We start from the raw sequence: 20,824 nt of genomic DNA, 5'->3' as shown, positions 1-20,824 counted from the left end.
CTCCACCCCCACCCCCCCTTCTGATCCGGGGAGGGCTGCAGACTACCACATGCCTCCTCCCATACATGTGGAGTCGCCAGCCACTTCTTTTCACCTGACAGTGAGGAGTTTCACCAGGGGGACGTAGCACGTGGGAGGATCACGCTATCCACCCCCCCCCCCCAAACAGGTGCCCTGACCGACCAGAGGAGGCGCTAGTTCAGTGACCAGGACACATACCCACATCCGGCATCCCACCCGCAGACACGGCCAATTGTGTCGGTAGGAATGCCCGCCCGACCAAGCCGGAGGTAACACAGGGATTCGAAGCGGCGATCCCCGTGTTGGTAGGCAACAGAATAGACCGCCACGCTACCCGGGCGGGGCACTAATACATGTCTTCTGAACTAAAGCTGTGTTTTCAGTCTGTTCTGTTGAATCTGAGAGTGAGTTTGTTGCCTCTCTTGTTGCATCTTGCCTTTCCTTTTGCCTCGTTTTAAACACTGCTGTTTCTGCAGATTTACCACACATCAAGTATTCTTTAGACGACTCCGAACCATTTTCATTGGCAGGCTGCAGTTTTTTAGATTTTAGAATAATTACCCATTTTCTTTAGCATAATCACCTAAAAAATGATGTTGCTATGATGGATGATTTATTGAATTTTGCTTGTACAATGACCTTTTTTTCAGGGACTATTTTCCGGGGGAGACACAACTTTGACAAAAAGATAAAGCAGACTAAATGTTCACTGTGATGGATTATCCATCTCAAGCAAGCTTCACGTCTCTGCACGTTAATTTTCATACTGTACTGAAACCAACGGCTGCCGAGAAGGAAGGAAAAGCACATTCAACTTATCTAAAACACTAACGCTTACTTTGTAAAATGGTGGCAAGTCATGTTAAGTATACGCAATTTGTAGTAAATGTGCTAAAACGTGCAGAATCACAGCAAATGTGAGTCCTGTCCGTGTGTGGATTGCTCAGCATACCCGAGGAGCTCTTGTCCTTCATGGGGGTCATGTATCCATCCTCGTCCGTGTCCCCTCGTGGGCTCCTGTCCCCCAGGAACACGGTTGGGTCCGCGCTGTACCTCTGGCCCCCGCTGTCCTCGCCGCCGGCCCGGCTGAGGGTCTTCTTATGCAGCGAGCCGTTGCATCGCTGGTCCACCGGGCCGACATCCTGGCTAGATCCCGCCGCCTCCGGAGCCGCACAGGCTGGGGCCACCGCGATGGAGCTGTCATCCGTGACCGGACCCCCGTCCCGATAGCCAAACTGGTTCTGGAGTAAAGAAAGGGGAAGACAGCGGGCAAGAAACAAAGAAGAAAGGCTAGATGTTAGATTGATAAATAGAGAGACAGACAGACAGAGAGAGAGAGAGAGAGAGAGAGAGAGAGAGAGAGAGAGAGAGAGAGAGAGAGAGAGAGAGAGAGAGAGAGAGAGAGAGAGAGAGAGAGAGAGAGAGAGAGAGAGAGAGAGAGGAGTTTTTGTGTTGATTGCTGATCCTGCCACTTCTCGGCTCTTCGTGTATGTCAGGTTGGCTGGTCAAATGAAGGTGTAAAACAGTAAAACAGAAAGAGAAACAGTAAAGGTGCTTTTCTTCCTCACACTATCATCTTATTTAGCGGTATTTTATCAGTCTATCGGGCTCCAGAGTCTCGCAGACTGACGCTACACCACAGTCTGAGCCAGACTTTAGGCCTCCCGGGGGGAGAAAGTCACACATTTAAACCCTGAAGCCTCCGGTTGAAGGAAGCACTTTTCCACATAGTTTTGTGGGCTCAGCCATTCGCCTTAAGCGGCTGCAAAGAAGCAACAAAGCAAAACTGTTTCAAACATCTGAACCTCGAAAAAAAAAAAAGCAAAGGCATGAAAAAAAAACAAGAAAAATAAAACATGACATCTGAAGGGAAGGGCTTCTGGAGGTGAGCTGACTAGCTGCGGGCTATTTCAGCCAGTCCGACTCTGCCGCACTCCTCCCAACTACAAACGCTACGGTGGCAATTACAGGAAGCAGGGCTACAACACACAAGATGGGGGGGGGGGAAATAAATGCCTTCCAGGCATATCTGTCCATTTACTCTTCATATTGTTGCTCAGCTGGCCCCCTGTTCTGCAATCATCTCCCCCCTCCTCTAAACCTCGTGGTTTATCCCTCCTTCAAAGGCCGTCATTATCCTCTCCTCCTTCCAAGTACGAGGGTGTGAGAGAGACAATCAGGCCAGATGAGACGGCCGCATGTACCCGCGTCGCACCCGGAATGACTAACCTCCCCCGGCAAAGTCGGCCCGCCGATCCTGACAATGAATTCCATTCCCCGCCCGGCCACACAGGGCGTCTGCCCACATCATAAAACACAGTTTAAACTGCTGGTGAGAGCACCGGTCTCGGACAGCCAGACCTCTGGACGAACAGGAGTCAAGGTGTGTGTGTGTGTGTGTGTGTGTGTGTGTATGGTAAATCAGATGCAGCAGCATTGGCTAGCGACACGTGTTATGCACAACAGTGCAAACAAGGAGAGCCAGCCCCAGCCATCTCTGAGCAAACCGCCCCAGCGTTTTACAGACACGTCTGTTATTTGCGAACCGGAGGCCGGGTAATGAAACCTGGGGCGCTGGGATCAGGTGGATGAAGACAACCTTGTTTCAGCCGCACACGCTGGGATGGAGATGTCGGAGGCAAGCCATTAGCGGCTCAGAACAGGAGGACAAATGAAATCATCAGTGCAGCGGAGGTTGCCGACCACCTTGGGGAATTTCTGAAAGGACACGGAGTCGAACAAGGTATTCCTCCACCAAGAGACCCCTTTAGACACCACAAGAAACACACTGACCCCAGGCTTCAAATGAACTACTGCTCATTAACGTGCTAAAGGAAACTATTTGTGTCTGAATCACCGGATGTAAGAGTGTGAATTGTTCATTAGGTTTTGCAGGTATACTGAAAACATAAAACAATACACTCTGAAAGTATCTAATATGTACATTTGTGTTACATAGAAAACAGCTTTGCTGTATAGTGATGAAGTGTATGGTGATGAAGTGTATACAGATGAAGTGTATGGTGATGAAGGGTAGTGATGAAGTGTATGGTGATGAAGTGTATGGTGATGAAGTGTATAGTGATGAAGTGTGTAGAGATGAAGTGTATAGAGATGAAGTGTATAGTGATGAAGTGTGTAGAGATGAAGTGTATAGTAATGAAGTGTATAGAGATGAAGTTTATAGTGATGAAGTGTGTAGAGATGAAGTGTATAGAGATGAAGTGTATAGTGATGAAGTGTAAGGTGATGAAGTGTATAGAGATGAAGTGTATAGTGATGAAGTGTATAGTGATGAAGTGTATAGTGATAAAGTGAATAGAGATGAAGTGTATAGAGATGTAGTATATAGTGATGAAGTGTATAGAGATTAAGTCTATGGTGATGAAGTGTATAGTGATGAAGTGTATGGTGATGAAGTGTATGGTGATGAAGTGTATAGTGATGAAGTGAATAGAGATGAAGTGTATAGAGATGAAGTGTATAGTGATGAAGTGTATAGTGATGAAGTTAATAGAGATGAAGTATATGGTGATGAAGTGTATGGTGATGAAGTGTATAGTGATGAAGGGTATAGTGATGAAGTTAATAGAGATGAAGTGTACAGAGATTAAGAGTATGGTGATGAAGTGTATAGTGATGAAGTGTATAGAGATGAAGTGTATAGCGATGAAGTGTATGGCGATGAAGTGTATAGCGATGAAGTGTATAGTGATGAAGTGTATGGCGATGAAGTGTATGGTGATGAAGTGTATGGTGATGAAGTGTATAGAGATGAAGTGTACGGTGATGAAGTGTATGGTGATGAAGTGTGTAGAGATGAAGTGTATAGAGATGAAGTGTACGGTGATGAAGTGTATGGCGATGAAGTGTATAGCGATGAAGTGTATAGTGATGAAGTGTATAGTGATGAAGTGTGTAGAGATGAAGTGTATGGTGATGAAGTGTATAGCGATGAAGTGTATAGTGATGAAGTGTATGGCGATGAAGTGTATGGTGATGAAGTGTATGGTGATGAAGTGTATAGAGATGAAGTGTACGGTGATGAAGTGTATGGTGATGAAGTGTATGGTGATGAAGTGTATAGAGATGAAGTGTACGGTGATGAAGTGTATGGTGATGAAGTGTATAGAGATGAATTGTATAGTGATGAAGTGTATAGTGATGAAGTGTGTAGAGATGAAGTGTATGGTGATGAAGTGTATAGTGATGAAGTGTATGGTGATGAAGTATATGGTGATGAAGTGTATAGAGGTGAAGTGTATAGTATATATAAATTATGTTTTTGCATCACTAAACTCAGCTGCTGTCAGTCAACAATCAGACCAGCAGCATTTAAATGCAGCAAAGGTTGAGACACTGAATAAAGACCCATTCCCATCCTGTGACATCATCACACATCAACACCAACACATCGACACATGATCCCTGGTCATGTGGTCCTCCTGGCGTTTACCCACATGGCCAGATGACCAGTCCATCATCATCACTATACACTTCCTCTGTATATACTTCATCTCTACACACTTCATCTCTATACACTTCATCACTATACACTTCATCACCATACACTTCATCTCTACACACTTCATCACTATACACTTCATCACCATACACTTCATCACTATACAGCCCAGCTTTTTTCTATGTAACACAAATGTACATATTAGATACTTTCAGAGCATAGTGTTTTATGTTTTAAGTATACCTGCAAAACCTAATGAACAATTCATATTCTTACATCCGGTGATTCAGACACAAATAGTTTCCTTTAGCACGTTAATGAGCAGTAGTTCATTTGAAGCCTGGGGTCAGTGTGTTTCTTGTGGTGTCTAAAGGGGTCTCTTGGTGGAGGAATACCTTGTTCGACTCCGTGTCCTTTCATCATCACGCCCTCGACTTTTATTTTTAAATTACTGTTGTTCTGTACTGTGTTGGTTTGCACTTTTACATAACGTATTGCTAGTTGAACAAGCTTGAGAGTGAGATGTTGGAACAACGACTCTCACTGGCCCTGTATCATGTGACTGTACTACACAATAAGGATGCTGTGACAGAGAAGCCGCAGCATTTCAGAGGCGTTTCTTCTCGTCGCCATGTGTCTGCATTCTGCCCGTGGCGGCTGGATGTAAGTCTTACTCTGTTGGAGTCGATGCGGGGCCTGGCGGTGTAGGAGGGTGGTGGCATGTTGAAGGCACGAGGGACGAGGTACTCCTCAGCATCCATGAAGTCCTCCAGATCCTCCTCATCCAGAAGACTCTGGAAGAACTTACTGTCGTTTGGGCTGGGGAGCTTCATACGGTCGTCTCCCTGTGAGTAAATGGAGGAACGTAAGAAAACATCAAAGACAAAACTCATCTAAAGAAAACATCACCAGATACAGCAGCATGTGCACTTAGTCTCGATGCTGCTCAATCATCTAGGTACGAAAATCCAAGAAGGTTGAATCAGTTCATCTGGACACCACGTTTACTGAGAGAAACATTTCATCATCATCTAAGAGACCTCTTCAGCCTCGCCTGACTGCAGGTACCCCCACCCTTATAAACAATACAGTGACTGCAGGTACCCCCACCCTTACTGCATGTACCCCCACCCTTATAAACAATACAGTGACTGCAGGTGTCCCCACCCTTATAAACAATACAGTGACTGCAGGTGTCCCCACCCTTATAAACAATACAGTAGCATAACGACCAAACCAATGAACAGTTTCATATGCAAATATGGGTGTGACCATTAACAACAGGTTCGATAGCCATGTGTACTCTTCACAGAGGATTTGGGAATGTTTGCAATCACAGCATTCACTGTAAGATGGCGAGAGATGCATAATGATCAAAACTAATGACCAGTTTCATATGCAAATATGGGTGTGACCATTAACTAGAGGTTTGATAAGAGTTTCGAAACTGGCCGCTGGTTTCGGTCATTGTGCATCTGTGACTGAAGATGTCTCTTAGTTGAGTGATGAAACATATCTGTCAACATAAGTTGTATCCAGGGGGCATCCAGGTGGCGTGGCAGTCTCTTCCGTTGCCTACCAACATGGGGATCGGCGGTTCGAATCCCTGTGTTACCTCTGACTTGGTCAGGCATCCCTACAGACACAATTGACCGTATCTGCGGCTAGGAAGCCGGATGTGGGTATTTGTCCTGGTCGCTGCACTAGCGCCTCCTCTGGTTGGTCGGGGCGCCTGTTCGGGGAGGGGAGGGGACTGGGGGGAATATGGTGATCCTCCCACATGCTATGTCCCCCTGGTGAAACTCCTCACTGTCAGGTGAAACTCCTCACTGTCAGGTGAAAAGAAGCGGCTGGTGACTCCACATGTATCGGAGGAGACGTGGTAGTCTGCAGCCCTCCCTGGGTCGGCAGAGGGGGCTGGAGCAGCGACCAGGACGACTCAGAAGAGTGAGGTAATTGGCCGGATACAATTGGGGAGAAAAAGAGGGGAAACCCCCCCCAAAAAAGTTGTATCCAGATGAACTGACTTAACATTCTTCGACGTGCAGTTAGGTGACGTTAAAGGGACAGTTGGGTTTTTGGGTTTTTTTTACTACGTGTCCTACTTACATAGATTCAGGCAAACTGGAGGACCCCTTTTTATGTCTGTGTGTGTAATATGAAAATAGGTTGAGCAGTGACTTTAGCCTAGTTTAGCTCAATAACTGGATGTCTTGCAGGATCAGTAGGAAAATACACCTTCATCAACAGTGACTGTTCATACTTTTTTACTCATTAGCTGGTAACAATTTTTGCAAACCAACATTTTTACAAGTACACACAAAATCCCCAAAATTAGATTATAGTTTCGAACTACGTATGTTTCAGTTACAACCATAAATGTCTTCTTCTGTGCTGGAAGACGACACAAGCAGCACACAGTAAAAACTCTGGAAACTGAACCACCCTTTTAAAGGCCAGTTTTATGCTGTCTTGAATGATCTTCCTCATCCATCTTCCTCATTTTAAACAGGATGAGATTACATGACTTCAGGTTTGCTTCTACTCTCACTCAGAAGCGTTCAGATAATAAAATATTCTCAGACAACTCTTCATCATTTAAATGGTAAATCAGTTAGTGATGAGGATCTTCATGAGCAGTTCCTACAGTTAGCCTGTCGGGGAAAACGAACCTGGATGACCAGGTAGCGCTGGGGGTCACGGGCCATCCTGCAGAACTCGGCAGCCAGCTCCTTGAACTTGGGCCGGCTGTCGGCATCAATCATCCAACCTGGAGAGGAGGAAGAAGAGTCCTTTAAAAAGTTTCAGCAAAATGAGAAATACTCACATTCACATCTATTACAAAGTCAAATAAGACCGATAAGAATGACTTTTATAGTACCACTCCAATGATCCTCAGCACCTCCCAGTGTGCAGCGCGGACAGTTAAAGTCAGAGTAAGAGAAGTGATCAGATTTCCCTTTTCAGGTCTAAAAACCTTCAGCACGGCAAAACAAAACATTCAGCAGCAACTTTCCTCTGTAAACCACTAACATTTTGGTTTTTATACCTTTATCCATAACTGTTCTCAACTGTCTCCAGCATTGTGAGGGAGTGGTCTGGTCGTCATTAATATTCATGAGCTGACCTTTGAGTGACAGGTATGAGCAAGGGTCGATGGTAAGGGTGAGCGGGGTTTCATATTCTGATGGTTTGCTCTGATTGGCAGTATGTAAACAGGAGTCTGATGACACGAGTATCAGAAGAGAGCAGCTGAACAACGGCAGCTCCTTTCATGAGAAGAAACATCTAAAGAGTGAATTCGGGTCCGCGGTGGTGTAGCGGTCTAAGCATCGGCTTTGTGTCAATGCAGTTGTCCACTGGGGACCGAGGTTCGCGCCCCGGTCTCGTCAGATCCGACTATGGCCGGACTCAATGAAGCAGGTGTCTCCTTTGAGACTACCGGCCGGAGAGATGCAGTTGGCGAATGCATGCAGTACGAGGGTGGGTGTTTGAACTAGAATAGGGATCGATTGGCCACTAAGTTGGGAGAAAAGGGAAAAATCAGAAATAAAATTTAAAGAAAAAAGATAAACAGTGAATTCTTTTATACTTGTATTTTGCAGAGGAAAGAGTGTACAAAACAAAATGTATGACAACTGAAGTATTAAGTGATGTTTGAAAATATTAGTGTTCCAATTTCAGTCCACTTTAAATAATTCTGAACTGGGGCATCCGGGTAGCATAGCAGTCTATTCCGTTGCCTACCAACATGGGGATCACCGATTCGGGTCCCTGTGTTACCTCCGGCTTGGTCGGCATCCCTACAGACACAATTGGCCGTGTCTGCGGGTGGGAAGCTAGATGTGGGTATGTGTCCTGGTCACTGCACTAGCGCCTCCTCTGGTCGGTTGGGGTGCCTGTTCGGGGGGGGGAGGGGGAACTGGGGGGGAATAGCGTGATCCTCCCATGCACTACGTCCCCCTGGTGAAACTCCTCACTGTCAGGTGAAAAGAAGCAGCTGGTGACTCCACATGTATGGGAGGAGGCATGTGGTAGTCTGCAGCCCTCCCCGGATCAGCAGAGGGGGTGGAGCAGAGACCAGGACGGCTCGAAAGAGTCGGGTAATTGGCCAAGTACAATTGGGGAGAAAAAGGGGGCTTTTTTTTTTTTTAATCAGCGTTTCAATTTCGGTCCGCTTTAAATCATTCCAAACTAAACCAACAACACAATGCAGAACACATGCATGGCAAGAACAACAACAGCAAAACACAAATACACACGTGGTGGGGTTCAGACTTGTATACAGCAGCACAGGTAAGTTAATCATCACATGTGTACCAGTGGAGCCAGGATTTGGTCTTGTGAGCGGTTGAATCTGTCCTCAACACATCTAGCTGATCTAAAGTCATCCATCCATCCATCCATCCACCCATTATCTGAACCGCTTACCCTGCTCTCAGGGTCATGGGGATGCTGGAGCCTATCCCAGCAGTCACTGGGCGGCAGGTGGGGAGACACCCTGGACAGGCCGCCAGGCCATCACGGGGCCCACACACACACACACACACACACACACACACATCTAGGGACAATCTAGTACGGCTGATTCACCTGACCTACATGTCTTTGGACTGTGGGGGGAAGCTGGAGCACCTGGAGGAAACCCACGCAGACACGGGAAGAACATGCAAATGCCACACAGAGGACGACCCGGGACGACCCCCAAGGTTGGACTACCCCAGGGCATGAACCTAGGACCTTCTTGTGTGAGTCGACCGTGCTAACCACTGTGCCACCGTGCTGCCCTGGTCTAAAAGCAGCCCTCCTTAAATGAACTTTGACACTTGCTGTCATCCTCTCAACAATCCCTCTCTGCCCCACACCTCCACTTCCCATGTCTGGCGCCTCATGCAGGCAAATTACCCTAAACGAGTTGCAATTACAGCACCAATCAAACTCAATCTCATCTCAGTCGGTGCGGCATGCTGATGCACGAGGTCACAGACTGTTACAGTGAATCAAACCACAAACAATGACTGCTGGTAAATACGTCATTAGAATTCATGTGGCTAATGACGAGACTTTCCTGCTACTGGCTTTCTGAAAGAGTGACGTGCGCCCCCCCCCAGCAAGTTCAAATCAACACTTGAAACTGCTGGCTAGTTTTGCCCGCCCTTGACCGCACCTACCCCGAATATACCACTGTACCCCTAAACCCCAGCAGCTTTGCTGCATAAGCAGACACACAAGGAACTTGTTTGTGTGAGTTTGTATTAGTTTGCACCTGTGTGTGTGTGTGTGTGTGTGTGTGTGTGTGTGTGTGTGTGTGTGTGTGTGTGTGTGTGTGGGGCCTAGAGGAGCTGTCATATTTGGGGGGCTGCATTGCATTAGGGGTAGGAATACTTGGCAGCCTCTGGTTAGTCTGGACTGATGTGTATCGGAGTGGCTCAAGTGGACGGTCTACATGGCTGCGGTGACATCCTGGAAACGTGCTGCCATGGATACTGACATTATATAATAACATGATATTCAAATCCAGCAGGCATAACAATATTATTATACTATGGTAACATAATACTCATATCCAGCAGGCATAACAATATTATTATATAGTAGTATAATACTCATATCCAGCAGGCATAACAATATTATTATATAGTAGTATAATACTCATATCCAGCAGGCATAACAATATTATTATATAGTAATATAATACTCATATCCAGCAGGCATAACAATATTATTATATAGTAGTATAATACTCATATCCAGCAGGCATAACAATATTATTATATAGTAATATAATACTCATATCCAGCAGGCATAACAATATTATTATATAGTAACATAATACTCATATCCAGCAGGCATAACGATATTATTATATAGTAATATAATACTCATATCCAGCAGGCATAACAATATTATTATATAGTAACATAATACTCATATCCAGCAGGCATAACAATATCATTATACTATAGTAACATAATACTCATATCCAGCAGGCATAACAATATTATTATATAGTAATATAATACTCATATCCAGCAAGCATAACGATATTATTATATAATAACATAATACTCATATCCAGCAGGTATAACGATATTATTATATAGTAATATAATACTCATATCCAGCAGGCATAACGATATTATTATACAGTAATATAATACTCATATCCAGCAGGCATAACAATATTATTATATAGTAATATAATACTCATATCCAGCAGGCATAACGATATTATTATATAGTAATATAATACTCATATCCAGCAGGCATAACGATATTATTATATAGTAATATAATACTCATATCCAGCAGGCATAACAATATTATTATATAGTAATATAATACTCATATCCAGCAGGCATAACGATATTATTATATAGTAATATAATACTCATATCCAGCAGGCATAACAATATTATTATATAGTAATATAATACTCATATCCAGCAAGCATAACGATATTATTATATAATAACATAATACTCATATCCAGCAGGCATAACGATATTATTATATAATAACATAATACTCATATCCAGCAGGCATGCCCCAAACCCTTCACACTGCAGTCAGGTCAGCAAGTATGACCTTGGCTTTAGCAAAATAGTACATGATACTCCCATGCAGCAAGTCCCACCCAAATGTCATCTTGTGGAACCAAACGGTGGATGTGTTTACATGCAAAATACTTTCATTTATCTATTTACGTTTTACTCCCCTTCAGATTTGGAGTCTATTTAGTTCATCTTGGAACACCATCGCCCCATTCCATCCAGCTGCGTTCACTTGTGTTGTGTCGGAAACGCCACAGAAGTTGACACAGAAATATCGAAACAGTTTGTGTTACTCAGATCACAACATGGTGGCGCTCGGCTGTAACACGGCGAGCCGTGAACGCGCCAACACGAATTCTCTTCACAGCCGACACAACTCAGAACGACGCCATTTGAACTCCAAACATGTATTTATTTATTTATCTATCTATCTATCCCCCCCCCCTTTTCTCCCCAATTGTACTTGGCCAATTACCCCAGTCTTCCGAGCCGTCCCGGTCGCTGCTCCACCCCCTCTGCTGATCCGGGGAGGGCTGCAGACTACCATATGTCTCCTCCCATACATGTGGAGTCGCCAGCCGCTTCTTTTCACCTGACAGTGAGGAGTTTCACCAGGGGGGTGTAGCGCGTGGGAGGATCACGCTATTCCCCCCAGTCCCCCCCCCCGAACATTTTCCCTGACTGACCAGAGGAGGTGCTACTGCAGTGACCCACCCACAGACACAGCCAATTGTGTCTGTAGGGACGCCCGACCAAGCCGGAGGTAACATGGGGATTCAAACCGCCGATCCGCGTGTTGGTAGGCAATGGAGAACTTCAACAATTTAAAGGCAAAACTGGAAAAATGACCAGTTTGTTGTGTTTCTCGTGGTGTCTGCAGGGCTGCTGCTCACCTCCACCTGTTCGGCTCTGCTTCTACGTCCGGTACTGGGAAGTTGTGCCGGTGTCGGGGGACATGAAGTGGACTCTGGTACCGTAAGTCTACTTATGAGCAGATCCATTCTTCTCCAATGCTACAAACCATGTTGCTATTCTCATGCAGCAGGAAAAAAGGATGGATGCGTGCACTGAAATGGTTTTTCAGACGGTGTCTTGTCATTGCTGAGGTTCATTTTCTTCTGACACATGAGTCATCTGAATACTGATCAGCATGTTTAGTTTTGTTCTTCTTATCCCGTCTGTCTGCCAATAAGATTGTTCTAACGCAATGAAATAAAAACATTAAAAACCTGAATGGACGTGTGTGTGTGTGTGTGTGTGTGTGTGTGTGTGTGTGTGTGTGTGTGTGTGTGTGTGTGTGTGTGTGTCTGTGTCTGTGTCTGTGTGTGTGTGTCCCTTACATTTGACCATGACCATGTAGACATCTATGGTGCAGATGGGCGGCTGCGGCAGGCGCTCCCCTTTCTCCAGGATATCGGGGATCTCCCGCGTGGGAATCCCGTCGTAGGGCTTCCCTCCAAACGTCATCAGCTCCCAAATGGTCACTCCTGGAGGGAGGGAACGGCAGCATGAGACAAATGGACGTTTTTCTGAATATGCTGGCGAAACTGGCATATGTTTAGTTTTCCCAATAAAGCAGTGAGAGAGGAGAGAGAGATGCAGAATTTGTCGTCTATTTCCATATTACCGCTATTTTCATTGATTAACGTTTGTCATACATCCATCATCCAAACCGCTTATCCTGCTCCCAGGGATGCTGCAGCCTATCCCAGTAGTCATTGGGTGGCAGGCAGGGAGACACCCTGGACAGGCCACCAGTCCATCACAGGGCCCACACACGCCCACACACACACACACACACACAGCTAGGGACAATTTAGTATGGCTGATTCACCTGACCTACATGCCTTTGGACTGTGGGAGGAAACCCACACAGACACGGGGAGAACATGCAAACTCCACACAGAGGATGACCCGGGACGACCCCCAAGGTTGGACTACCCCAGGGCTCGAACCCAGGACCTTCCTGCTGTGAGGCGACCGCACTAACCACCGTGCCACTGTGCCATATTTATTTTATTTTCATGTTTACTATTGTTATTGTTGTTATTATTATCATTATTATTATTATTATTATTGTGTTACCAGATCATTGTTTTTCATCTGTGTGATTTATTCATTGTTCACACACTGTTACGTTTCCATAGTTACCACACTTTGGCACCACCAATTCATGGTTTCTGTCATCCCAATAAAGTGAACTGAATTAAACAGAGAGGAAGAGACGGACAGGAATGTTGTGTCACCCGGGTGAAAAACAACTGATGGGAGAGTAAATAAGTCTCCTGCTCGACACACGCCTGCTGTGTGTTGCTGTGGAGTGAACGGTTATGATTCACCCTGCCTCAGCAATCTGTCTCCTGTCAATACAGCACCCAACTCATGAAACACACACACACACCCACACACTCATGCATACACATACACACACCTGCACACATATACATGCACACACACGTGCATGCATGCACACACAGACAGATATACCACCAACACACAGAGGCACAGACATGTTTCAGAGGGGCACCAAGTAAATCTGGTGTCTCTCTCTCTGTCTGTCTGTCCCTCCTCCCGGTCTGTCTGTCACACAAGACTGGATGTAAAGCACCTATGTGCAGGTTCTTGACACACAATTGTTGGTTTTTTTCCATTCTGTGCACCTACCGTAGCTCCACACGTCGCTCTGATGGGTGAACTTGCGGTAGTGGATACACTCCAGCGCCATCCACTTGATGGGCATCTGAGGAGAAACACAGAAAACATGGCGTCAGAAGATGTGGGGGTTTGTACAGGAGGGAGGACAAGGTGGGGAAGCCGTTATATTCTCTTCAGTTCTCTATGAAAAACAATCTTCTAGACTGTTACTCAGCCCGGTCAACTGTCTGGCTACATATGTGAGACATCAGAAGAACACAGCCTCCGTCCTGCAGTACTACTGATGTCACACAGCCTCCGTCCTGCAGTACTACTGACGTCACACAGCCTCCGTCCTGCAGTACTACTGACGTCACACAGCCTCCGTCCTGCAGTACTACTGACGTCACACAGCCTCCGTCCTGCAGTACTACTGACGTCACACAGCCTCCGTCCTGCAGTACTACTGACGTCACACAGCCTCCGTCCTGCAGTACTACTGACGTCACACAGCCTCCGTCCTGCAGTACTACTGATGTCACACAGCCTCTATCCTGCAGTACTACTGACGTCACACAGCCTCCGTCCTGCAGTACTACTGACGTCACACAGCCTCTATCCTGCAGTACTACTGACATCACACAGCCTCCATCCTGCAGTACTACTGACATCACACAGCCTCCGTCCTGCAGTACTACTGACATCACACAGCCTCCGTCCTGCAGTACTACTGACGTCACACAGCCTCCGTCCTGCAGTACTACTGACGTCACACAGCCTCCGTCCTGCAGTACTACTGACGTCACACAGCCTCTGTCCTGCAGTACTACTGACGTCACACAGCCTCTGTCCTGCAGTACTACTGACGTCACACAGCCTCTGTCCTGCAGTACTACTGACGTCACACAGCCTCTATCCTGCAGTACTACTGATGTCACACAGCCTCCGTCCTGCAGTACTACTGACATCACACAGCCTCTGTCCTGCAGTACTACTGATGTCACACAGCCTCCGTCCTGCAGTACTACTGATGTCACACAGCCTCTGTCCTGCAGTACTACTGACGTCACACAGCCTCCGTCCTGCAGTACTACTGATGTCACACAGCCTCCGTCCTGCAGTACTACTGACGTCACACAGCCTCCGTCCTGCAGTACTACTGATGTCACACAGCCTCTATCCTGCAGTACTACTGACGTCACACAGCCTCCGTCCTGCAGTACTACTGACGTCACACAGCCTCTATCCTGCAGTACTACTGACATCACACAGCCTCCATCCTGCAGTACTACTGACATCACACAGCCTCCGTCCTGCAGTACTACTGACATCACACAGCCTCCGTCCTGCAGTACTACTGACGTCACACAGCCTCCGTCCTGCAGTACTACTGACGTCACACAGCCTCTATCCTGCAGTACTACTGACGTCACACAGCCTCCATCCTGCAGTACTACTGACGTCACACAGCCTCCGTCCTGCAGTACTACTGACATCACACAGCCTCTGTCCTGCAGTACTACTGACGTCACACAGCCTCTATCCTGCAGTACTACTGACGTCACACAGCCTCTGTCCTGCAGTACTACTGACGTCACACAGCCTCCGTCCTGCAGTACTACTGACATCAAACAGCCTCCGTCCTGCAGTACTACTGACGTCAAACAGCCTCCGTCCTGCAGTACTACTGACGTCACACAGCCTCCGTCCTGCAGTACTACTGACGTCAAACAGCCTCTGTCCTGCAGTACTACTGACGTCAAACAGCCTCCGTCCTGCAGTACTACTGATGTCACACAGCCTCCGTCCTGCAGTACTACTGACGTCACACAGCCTCCGTCCTGCAGTACTACTGACGTCACACAGCCTCCGTCCTGCAGTACTACTGACGTCACACAGCCTCTGTCCTGCAGTACTACTTATGTCACACAGCCTCTGTCCTGCAGTACTACTGACGTCACACAGCCTCTGTCCTGCAGTACTACTGACGTCACACAGCCTCTGTCCTGCAGTACTACTGACGTCACACAGCCTCTGTCCTGCAGTACTACTGATGTCACACAGCCTCCGTCCTGCAGTACTACTGATGTCACACAGCCTCCGTCCTGCAGTACTACTGATGTCACACAGCCTCCGTCCTGCAGTACTACTGATGTCACACAGCCTCTGTCCTGCAGTACTACTGACGTCACACAGCCTCCGTCCTGCAGTACTACTGATGTCACACAGCCTCTGTCCTGCAGTACTACTGACGTCACACAGCCTCCGTCCTGCAGTACTACTGATGTCACACAGCCTCCGTCCTGCAGTACTACTGACGTCACACAGCCTCCGTCCTGCAGTACTACTGACGTCACACAGCCTCCGTCCTGCAGTACTACTGACGTCACACAGCCTCCGTCCTGCAGTACTACTGATGTCACACAGCCTCCGTCCTGCAGTACTACTGATGTCACACAGCCTCTGTCCTGCAGTACTACTGACGTCACACAGCCTCCGTCCTGCAGTACTACTGATGTCACACAGCCTCCGTCCTGCAGTACTACTGACGTCACACAGCCTCCGTCCTGCAGTACTACTGACGTCACACAGCCTCCGTCCTGCAGTACTACTGACATCACACAGCCTCCGTCCTGCAGTACTACTGACGTCACACAGCCTCCGTCCTGCAGTACTACTGACGTCACACAGCCTCCGTCCTGCAGTACTACTGACGTCACACAGCCTCCGTCCTGCAGTACTACTGACGTCACACAGCCTCCATCCTGCAGTACTACTGACGTCACACAGCCTCCGTCCTGCAGTACTACTGACATCACACAGCCTCCGTCCTGCAGTACTACTGACGTCACACAGCCTCCGTCCTGCAGTACTACTGACGTCACACAGCCTCTGTCCTGCAGTACTACTGACGTCACACAGCCTCCGTCCTGCAGTACTACTGACGTCACACAGCCTCTGTCCTGCAGTACTACTGACGTCACACAGCCTCCGTCCTGCAGTACTACTGACGTCACACAGCCTCCGTCCTGCAGTACTACTGACGTCACACAGCCTCCGTCCTGCAGTACTACTGACGTCACACAGCCTCTGTCCTGCAGTACTACTGATGTCACACAGCCTCCGTCCTGCAGTACTACTGACGTCACACAGCCTCCGTCCTGCAGTACTACTTATGCCACACAGCCTCCGTCCTGCAGTACTACTGACGTCACACAGCCTCCATCCTGCAGTACTACTGACGTCACACAGCCTCTGTCCTGCAGTACTACTGACGTCACACAGCCTCTATCCTGCAGTACTACTGATGTCACACAGCCTCCGTCCTGCAGTACTACTGATGTCACACAGCCTCCGTCCTGCAGTACTACTGACGTCACACAGCCTCCGTCCTGCAGTACGACTGATGTCACACAGCCTCCGTCCTGCAGTACTACTGACGTCACACAGCCTCTGTCCTGCAGTACTACTGACGTCACACAGCCTCTGTCCTGCAGTACTACTGACGTCACACAGCCTCCGTCCTGCAGTACTACTGACGTCACACAGCCTCCGTCCTGCAGTACTACTGACGTCACACAGCCTCTGTCCTGCAGTACTACTGACGTCACACAGCCTCTGTCCTGCAGTACTACTGACGTCACACAGCCTCTATCCTGCAGTACTACTGACGTCACACAGCCTCCGTCCTGCAGTACTACTGACGTCAAACAGCCTCCGTCCTGCAGTACTACTGACGTCACACAGCCTCCGTCCTGCAGTACTACTGATGTCACACAGCCTCCGTCCTGCAGTACTACTGACGTCAAACAGCCTCTATCCTGCAGTACTACTGACGTCACACAGCCTCTGTCCTGCAGTACTACTGACGTCAAACAGCCTCTGTCCTGCAGTACTACTGACGTCAAACAGCCTCCGTCCTGCAGTACTACTGACGTCACACAGCCGCCGTCCTGCAGTACTACTGACGTCACACAGCCTCTGTCCTGCAGTACTACTTATGTCACACAGCCTCTGTCCTGCAGTACTACTGACGTCACACAGCCTCTGTCCTGCAGTACTACTGACGTCACACAGCCTCTGTCCTGCAGTACTACTGACGTCACACAGCCTCTGTCCTGCAGTACTACTGATGTCACACAGCCTCCGTCCTGCAGTACTACTGATGTCACACAGCCTCCGTCCTGCAGTACTACTGATGTCACACAGCCTCCGTCCTGCAGTACTACTGATGTCACACAGCCTCTGTCCTGCAGTACTACTGACGTCACACAGCCTCCGTCCTGCAGTACTACTGATGTCACACAGCCTCTGTCCTGCAGTACTACTGATGTCACACAGCCTCCGTCCTGCAGTACTACTGATGTCACACAGCCTCCGTCCTGCAGTACTACTGACGTCACACAGCCTCCGTCCTGCAGTACTACTGACGTCACACAGCCTCCGTCCTGCAGTACTACTGACGTCACACAGCCTCCGTCCTGCAGTACTACTGATGTCACACAGCCTCCGTCCTGCAGTACTACTGATGTCACACAGCCTCTGTCCTGCAGTACTACTGACGTCACACAGCCTCCGTCCTGCAGTACTACTGATGTCACACAGCCTCCGTCCTGCAGTACTACTGACGTCACACAGCCTCTGTCCTGCAGTACTACTTATGTCACACAGCCTCTGTCCTGCAGTACTACTGACGTCACACAGCCTCCGTCCTGCAGTACTACTGATGTCACACAGCCTCCGTCCTGCAGTACTACTGATGTCACACAGCCTCTGTCCTGCAGTACTACTGACGTCACACAGCCTCCGTCCTGCAGTACTACTGACGTCACACAGCCTCCGTCCTGCAGTACTACTGATGTCACACAGCCTCCGTCCTGCAGTACTACTGATGTCACACAGCCTCTGTCCTGCAGTACTACTGATGTCACACAGCCTCCGTCCTGCAGTACTACTGATGTCACACAGCCTCCGTCCTGCAGTACTACTGACGTCACACAGCCTCCGTCCTGCAGTACTACTGACGTCACACAGCCTCCGTCCTGCAGTACTACTGACGTCACACAGCCTCCGTCCTGCAGTACTACTGATGTCACACAGCCTCCGTCCTGCAGTACTACTGATGTCACACAGCCTCTGTCCTGCAGTACTACTGACGTCACACAGCCTCCGTCCTGCAGTACTACTGATGTCACACAGCCTCCGTCCTGCAGTACTACTGACGTCACACAGCCTCTGTCCTGCAGTACTACTTATGTCACACAGCCTCCGTCCTGCAGTACTACTGACGTCACACAGCCTCCGTCCTGCAGTACTACTGATGTCACACAGCCTCCGTCCTGCAGTACTACTGATGTCACACAGCCTCTGTCCTGCAGTACTACTGACGTCACACAGCCTCCGTCCTGCAGTACTACTGACGTCACACAGCCTCCGTCCTGCAGTACTACTGATGTCACACAGCCTCCGTCCTGCAGTACTACTGATGTCACACAGCCTCTGTCCTGCAGTACTACTGATGTCACACAGCCTCCGTCCTGCAGTACTACTGATGTCACACAGCCTCTGTCCTGCAGTACTACTGACGTCACACAGCCTCTGTCCTGCAGTACTACTGACGTCACACAGCCTCCGTCCTGCAGTACTACTGACGTCACACAGCCTCCGTCCTGCAGTACTACTGACGTCACACAGCCTCCGTCTTCAGTACTACTGACATCACACAGCCTCTGTCCTGCAGTACTACTGACGTCACACAGCCTCCGTCCTGCAGTACTACTGACGTCACACAGCCTCCGTCCTGCAGTACTACTGATGTCACACAGCCTCCGTCCTGCAGTACTACTGACGTCACACAGCCTCCGTCCTGCAGTACTACTGACGTCACACAGCCTCCGTCCTGCAGTACTACTGACGTCACACAGCCTCCGTCCTGCAGTACTACTGACGTCACACAGCCTCCGTCCTGCAGTACTACTGACATCACACAGCCTCTGTCCTGCAGTACTACTGATGTCACACAGCCTCCGTCCTGCAGTACTACTGACGTCACACAGCCTCCGTCCTGCAGTACTACTGACGTCACACAGCCTCCGTCCTGCAGTACTACTGACGTCACACAGCCTCCGTCTTCAGTACTACTGACATCACACAGCCTCCGTCTTCAGTACTACTGACATCACACAGCCTCCGTCCTGCAGTACTACTGACGTCACACAGCCTCCGTCCTGCAGTACTACTGATAGCCCCTGGTTTCTACTGCGCCCCCCCCATGAAGTAGCTAGGACGCTGCATCAGAAGAGGCCCCTGGTTTCTACTGCCCCCCCCCCCCCATGAAGCATGCGTCAGCATTTCGCTCCTGGGGAAGTGAAGTTAAATCATATTGTAGGAGATGATATGTTTACCGGACAACACACAAACCAACAAACCAACAAACAGAGAAAAATCAATCCTGATGAAATAGTCTGGGAGGAGAAAAAGGAGACTTTAATATCGGAGAGAAATCAAACGTGTTTTGTTTGCCCTGGTGCTGCGGTGTGTGAGACTGACCCTCTTCATTTCTACCACTTCTGACAGTCTTGTTGTATGTCTTCAATACAAATGTAATGATGCTGTTATTTGTACAGCTCTGACCTGTGATGCCAAAACTCAACACAGTCACCCAAGTCATACGGACTGCAGTAAACATGATGATGTTGAAACTGAAACACACACACACACACACACACACACACACACACACACACACACACACACACACACACACACACACACACACACACACACACACACACACACAGTAGGCATGTTGGCCTCCTCAAGGACGCTGAAGATGGTGCATTTATCCTCCCAGCTGATCTTAAGGATCTTCCTGAGGCATTGCTGTTGGTATGTCTCGAGTGCCTTCAGGTGGCTGCTCTATGTGGTCCAGGTTTCTGACCCATACAGTAGAGTGGGCAGCACTACCACTTTGTACACCAGAATCTTTCTTCTGGCCTGAAGGTCATGGTTTTCAAAACCCCTTTTCTCAGTCTTGAGAAGAACCGGCTGTCCCAGCTGAGACAATGGTGGATTTCAGTGTCAGTGTTGGCTTTGGAGGAGAGAAGCTGCCAAGTTATGGCAACTGTTCCACACAAGTCTGGTGTTGTCT

At 48.3% G+C, this 20,824-nt stretch overlaps 1 protein-coding gene across 1 annotated transcript in view; it reads right to left on the bottom strand.

Annotated features, from left to right (window-relative positions):
* Window positions 1-20,824, bottom strand: part of LOC130131813 (receptor tyrosine-protein kinase erbB-4-like) — a 350,966-nt gene that overhangs the window by 1,990 nt on the left and 328,152 nt on the right. Inside the window, exons 23-27 of the mRNA XM_056301588.1 lie at window positions 13,705-13,780; window positions 12,381-12,527; window positions 7,159-7,256; window positions 5,161-5,331; window positions 974-1,262 (exon numbers count right to left, since the gene is read on the bottom strand). Of these exons, the coding sequence (XP_056157563.1) occupies window positions 974-1,262; window positions 5,161-5,331; window positions 7,159-7,256; window positions 12,381-12,527; window positions 13,705-13,780 (781 nt within the window). The remainder of the gene's footprint in view (window positions 1-973; window positions 1,263-5,160; window positions 5,332-7,158; window positions 7,257-12,380; window positions 12,528-13,704; window positions 13,781-20,824) is intronic.

This window comes from Lampris incognitus, chromosome 21, assembly GCF_029633865.1.
Source record: "Lampris incognitus isolate fLamInc1 chromosome 21, fLamInc1.hap2, whole genome shotgun sequence".
Lineage (NCBI taxonomy): Eukaryota > Metazoa > Chordata > Actinopteri > Lampriformes > Lampridae > Lampris > Lampris incognitus.
This window is presented reverse-complemented; position numbering and strand designations above follow the sequence as displayed.